This window comes from Etheostoma spectabile, chromosome 2, assembly GCF_008692095.1.
Source record: "Etheostoma spectabile isolate EspeVRDwgs_2016 chromosome 2, UIUC_Espe_1.0, whole genome shotgun sequence".
Classification (NCBI taxonomy): domain Eukaryota; kingdom Metazoa; phylum Chordata; class Actinopteri; order Perciformes; family Percidae; genus Etheostoma; species Etheostoma spectabile.
In genome coordinates this window covers 10,787,818-10,793,507 of record NC_045734.1, presented here as the reverse complement: position 1 = coordinate 10,793,507, position 5,690 = coordinate 10,787,818, and the positions used below count along the sequence as shown (strand labels likewise).

General features: G+C 38.4%; 2 protein-coding genes and 1 long non-coding RNA gene across 8 annotated transcripts in view; 2 read left to right on the top strand and 1 right to left on the bottom strand.

The window, feature by feature from the left end:
- snapc3 (small nuclear RNA activating complex, polypeptide 3) overlaps positions 1–3,004 on the top strand; it is a 4,805-nt gene extending 1,801 nt beyond the window's left edge. The window contains exons 5-9 of the mRNA XM_032534255.1: positions 10–159; positions 345–427; positions 1,689–1,847; positions 2,506–2,613; positions 2,701–3,004. Of these exons, the coding sequence (XP_032390146.1) occupies positions 10–159; positions 345–427; positions 1,689–1,847; positions 2,506–2,613; positions 2,701–2,848 (648 nt within the window). The 3' untranslated portion in view covers positions 2,849–3,004. The remainder of the gene's footprint in view (positions 1–9; positions 160–344; positions 428–1,688; positions 1,848–2,505; positions 2,614–2,700) is intronic.
- A 438-nt stretch (positions 3,005–3,442) lies between these two features.
- psip1a (PC4 and SFRS1 interacting protein 1a) overlaps positions 3,443–5,690 on the bottom strand; it is an 18,496-nt gene continuing 16,248 nt past the window's right edge. For all 6 annotated transcript variants that reach the window (XM_032534220.1, XM_032534204.1, XM_032534212.1 and 3 more), the window contains one exon: positions 3,443–4,126. In XM_032534220.1, coding sequence (XP_032390111.1) covers positions 4,096–4,126 — 31 coding nt within the window. In that variant the 3' untranslated portion in view covers positions 3,443–4,095. The remainder of the gene's footprint in view (positions 4,127–5,690) is intronic.
- LOC116700804 (uncharacterized) overlaps positions 4,942–5,690 on the top strand; it is a 4,681-nt gene continuing 3,932 nt past the window's right edge. The window contains exon 1 of the long non-coding RNA XR_004334739.1: positions 4,942–5,043. This is a non-coding gene — a long non-coding RNA (uncharacterized LOC116700804). The remainder of the gene's footprint in view (positions 5,044–5,690) is intronic.

Genomic DNA, 5,690 nt, shown 5'->3' with positions numbered 1-5,690 from the left:
CCCCCCCAGTTTATCTACTGCAGACCCCACATAACTCTGCTGATGACGGGCTCCCACAGCTTGGCAGAGCTCAGGGATGCCATCTGCTGTGTCAGCGACTTACAAGTGTGCGGAGAGTTCAGCAACACGCCGGACATTGTTCCAGACTTCATCAGCAAAGTGAGCACACGTACAGTTCATCTGAAATTACAGACAAGCTCTGAACATAGTTATTCTGTATCTCTTCATTTAAACAATGTCATATTAAAAATGATCTATTGTATGGTACTGATTCGGTCAGTATTTGCGCCCCAAGACAAACTCCTAAGACTTGGAGGGGATATTTTTCATGTTTTCTGTTTCAGGATCATTACAAGTCAGCTTTCTTTTTCTTCGAAGGAGTTTTCTATAACGACATGCGATATCCCGAGTGTCAGGACATGAGCATGTAAGTTTTACATGAAACATTTTTTATGTCTACATTATAACCACAATTTGTAGTAGCATAATACTATTCCTAATCTCATTGAAACATTCATTTGGTTTTGAATATATTTATTTTTCTGGTTTTTGGGGTAACCCTATGTGTAAGAAGAACGTGGCTTACTTTTTAAACTTTTCAATGTAGTGAGTCTCAAACCTATGAGACCTCTCCAACCCCTCACCCTCATGTTATACCAGGTGTTGAATGATCAGTGTGCCATCATGTACAATATCTATAGGCATATTGTAAGGCAGCCCATAAGTTCTATAGGCATTTTACAAAAATATATGTTTTTAAATATCACTGTGGTGTTATTGTTAACACTGCAGCTTTTGCAGTCAGCTGCTGATGGCAGCACGGACAAGGACCGTTCAAGGGGTTCTTTGACTCGTTGTGATTCCTGTTTAGATGAAGATTTCTTTGCCTACCGGAGTTAAAATAACGAATCATGCTCATAAGCAGACCGGAGACAGTGGTTAGAAATATTTGGAGCAGAACATTGCACTTTCCATTTATTCTCTGAAATACTCGAGGTGTTGGAGAAATGATGTGGCGGTGTTATCAGAAAATAACTCAAACATATTCTCAGAATTAAACAGATAAACATGGAAATTAGAGGAAAATGTATTCATTGCAAATTGAATAAAAGCGCAATACATTACATTTGGAAGTCATAGTTGATTTATTAATGAAACTAACAGTTAGTTATTTAGTTGTTTTTTTTTCGTGAGGGGGGTGCAGGTATTGTGAATGATGAAAGGTTGACAGTATGCAGTAACCCAGCCCAGTAAAATAAAATGTCACAGGTTTATCAAATTACCTGATATAATCCACGCTCCGTTTTTCAATTCACATGCATTTCTATCACTTCAGTTTTTCCCAGTTATTTTTTTATTACTTCCACCGTTAAGGCCACTTTACTGAAATGATACATGGCAATTTGGTGTTGTGGGCAAATCTATATATGAATGATGACTGAAACATGGCTCTGTTTTCAGAATATGAATGTTTTTCAGTCAAATCAAATTTAAATGAATCAAATCACTTGATAATATGATTTCTCTATTTTTCAGGTCACATGCAATTTACTGCCTTGTTAGTAATAAATAATGTCTATCATTTCCACCCATCATTCCAGAAGCTGGAAGTTTAACTTATAACTTTAAAATGGACAGATACTGTGCCTTTAATGATCTTATGTCCCCTTTACGTGTTTATGATCCAGGACTACCATTGAATGGGCAAAGGCCCACAAATTCCCCCCTTACAGCCAGGCCAAGATGGAGGACACCCGATTCCTGGATCTGAAAGTGAAGGTGGGCTTCCCGTACCTCTACTGTCATCAGGGAGACTGCGAACATCTCGTCATTATCACAGACGTCAGGTCAGTGCTGCTGGGTGTTTTTTCTGTGTTAATTCTGTGGTCCGGCTTTTTTTGTTAGTGTCCCCTAGAAAAAAATAACTATGACTCATGTCATTTGTGGCTATTATAAGGATTGTATACTTTTTTGATTTTAGATTACAAAATATATTAATATTTTTCAGGTTCTTGTATTACTTTATATTTAGCCAAACTAACAGCATGATTGTATTCAGTTGGTCCACCAGTTTTGGTCTGGACTGAAATGTCTCTCTCTCAGAATTTAATTTGGACCCTGGTTGCTGCAGTCAAAATGCAATGAGTCCCCCCCCCCCATCTAGACACGTCCTTGTTGTCAAGTTCCTATAACTACTGAAGCTGTCAGTGAAGCACAAACTTGCCACATTAAACTACCGAAGCAGATATCCAGGGTCATTTTAAATTGTTGCCACTAATCATGAATCACATGCTGGTATGAAAAATGTTATGACGAACTATACTACAACAATTCGATTTGGCGGTTTTCATTTACCGGCACATAACCTTAACCATGGTGCTCTTTGTAACCCCTCTGCATGATTTGTTTGCTTGAAAGCAGCCCTTAATATCCTGATTGTAAGACAACTCTGTGTTCTTATCAGTCGCTCTTTCTTTTTCCTTCTTGTCTTTTGACTCCGTACAGACTGTCCCATCAGATGGACTGCCTGGACAAGAAGCTGTATCCACTTCTCACACACAAGAACAGGCTTATTACCCAGAAGTGTGCTGTCTGTCATGTCTTCATTGGAAGGTGTGTAAAGGAAAAAAACATTGTGCAATACATAAACAGCTTTGTTATTCTCATACTGTGAACTTTCCCATCCCCGACTCTCTCCAGATGGTTTACTACCAACGACCAGTTTGCTCCGAGTGATCCGTGTCTCTTCTGTGACAAGTGCTTCCGGATGCTGCACTACGACGCGCAGGGCAACAAGCTGGGAGACTTCCTGGCCTATCCGTTTGTGGACCCTGGTGCATTTAACTAATGCTTTTCTTTAGATCAATGCGGTTCTGTTTTATTGTGCAGAGAGAAATGTTTTGATATTTGGGAAATGTATAACTTGTTTAAAAAGATATCGTTTTGGACAATTATTTGATTTTACAGATGTTTGAAATGAACAGTAACATTTACTGGAAAATGTATTTCACTGAGCTGTGAATTTCTTCGTTAAAGTTTATTTTTTCACATTTTAATTTGTAAACCATTCATTCAAAACTGAGATAAAGTACAAGTCATTATTACTAAGTTGTAAATCTTTAATCCATCTCACTCTTAAGACTTGGGTTTCAAATTGTTAAAAAAAGTTAGTTTGTGATAAGGGTTTTGTGTTAAATTCAGCTAACCTGCTTCATTAAGACAAGACACGTCTTCATGTTTTGGGTTGATCAGATTTAATTGGCAGAAGCCCGGCAACAAAAAGTAACTGTCATAAGATTTTGATTCAAAATTTACCTAATTTTAGCAATAGACAATCTAAAGAAGACGTGTTCAGATCTTTGAGGTGGTTTTTACAACCACAATAGCCACGTTTAAGGTGATTTGTGCAATCAATGAATATATGATTAAAAAAGAAAAGAAGAATACTTTGTATAACTTTATTATTGGATGCTTTAACAGGTCAGACAGGCACAAAAATACTCTTATTTACATCTACGTTAAAAACATACACTTGAACTCTGTAATTTTCTTTGTGCATCTGAAGTCAATCTTTAAAATGTTAATGTAGCCAATAATATTAGACATGATAATGGCGCTTTTAACTACAACTAAACCTCTACACTTCAAATAATATGTAAGTGAAGTTGAGATCAAACTGTTCTGTGAATGTTAAAAACAACTTAAATGCATATAAAATGATCAAAACCTTCTAGTACATTTGAAGGAAAAAAAAAAAGGACCATATGGTACCAACCTTGCCTCTGAGCATCTTGAAAGATCTACAAGTTCTTACAGTCATTACTCTCATTCAACAGGTGTGACACAAGGTGTCTAAATATTTCACAACGTAAAAAAATAAAATATGCGGTCAGTCTTAGGAGTGGAGGGGTTTGACGTACTGAAACTTTAAGCAGCAACACTGACAAAAACGGGTCAGTAAATTGTAAAATGGTGATCAATATGAGTCATCAAAAGGAACTGGTCAGGAGATCCCAGTTGGTCAGCCCTGTTTAGACAAAGGTTGGATGAGTACAGCAGCACATATTTCGTCTTTCCTTCAGACATGTAGGACGCTCAAGTGGACTCTTCCGGAGCTTTAGGGACACTACAGTCAAAGAATAAAGAAATAGGTTAATACAGTATGGGCAGTCACATGTAGCTGCTTCTTCTAAACAACCCAGACAAACTATGAAAAAACACATTAATGAGCCACATGGTTGCACTGTGTGACATGTTCCTTTCAGTACAATGGGCATGGTTGCCATTGTATTCTGTTGCCCACTAGAGCACCAAATGTGTATTAATCCATGGTTTAAAGTTGTCAAAAACACAGTTTAATGCAGTTTGACTAACATTTGCTAAAAACTACAATATCCAGCTGTTTTATGAAAGGGCGGGCCTTCTAAAAAAAAAATGACTTCAACTGTACTTCTTTCTTCAATATTTACATCCTTAGCAGGAACTAATTACTTCATACACACACACACACACACGGAAGAACAAGTGTTTAATACACTTCCGATTTTGCAGGGTTTTCTACTTACAAAGCATATAGGTCTGTAATTTTTTAATCATAGGGACACTTGAACTGTGAGAGATGGAATCTAAAACAATCTAGAAAATCACATTGTATGATTGTATGAATTTGCATTTTATTCCATGACATAAGTATTTGATCACCTACCAACCAGTAAGAATTCTGTCTCTCACAGACCGGTTAGTTTTTCTTTAAGAAGCCCTCCTGTTCTCCACTCGTTACCTGTGTAAAAGACACCTGTCCACATGCTCAAACAGACTCCAATCTCTCCACAATGGCCAAGACCAGAGAGCTGTGTAGGGACATCAGGGATAAAACTGTAGGCCTGCACAAGGCTGGGATGGGCTATAGGACAATAGATAGGTCAATCTCCCTCGATCTGTAGGTGAAAGTATGAAGGAGCTGAAAATTCTGGGAGCAGAAGAAGATTTGAAGGATTTGAAGCTTGCTCTCATTGACTTTAATGTTAAAATAAAATGTTTAAAGTTGATATGGAGCCCGCAGACTGATGACGAGGGAGAACTAGAGACAAAAGATATGGAGACGGATGACACTGTGGAGCCAAAGACCAGGGAGAAGGGCTCAGAGAACTCTACGATTCCAATACTGAAAGCTGCCAGTCATGTCAGACAAATGGTAAAAGCTTTAGCTAATATAATGACAATTCTGTGCCCAATTAAAAATCGAAGCCAGAGAACAAGACAGACCCCCCTTCCAGGAGCCGGCACACACTGATGATCTGAAAGAGCCGCAGGAAGGAGATGTGGAGCTGCCACACGCTGACTATATGGAGCCAGACACCCAGGGAAAGGTTTTGTCAGAGGACACTGTTTAAGATTCCAACAATGGAATCTGTCACAAGAATTATTCAAAAGGAGGTGAGTCAGATGATCAACCCTCTTTTGGATGTAGTGTCAGACTCAAAGTTTGTGCTGCCGATACATGAATGCTTCGATGAGGTTGAAGTTGTTGCAGCGGACATTGCTAGGACAATTGCTGAAATGGACGGGACAGATGATGAAAGTCGAATATCCAAACAGAAGCGCAAACTGTCATTAAAAGAAATAGGGTGAAGGATCAAGACCTTTTTTACCACTTGCTTGGCCAAAGCTTGGTTCCATCGTATGTTGGA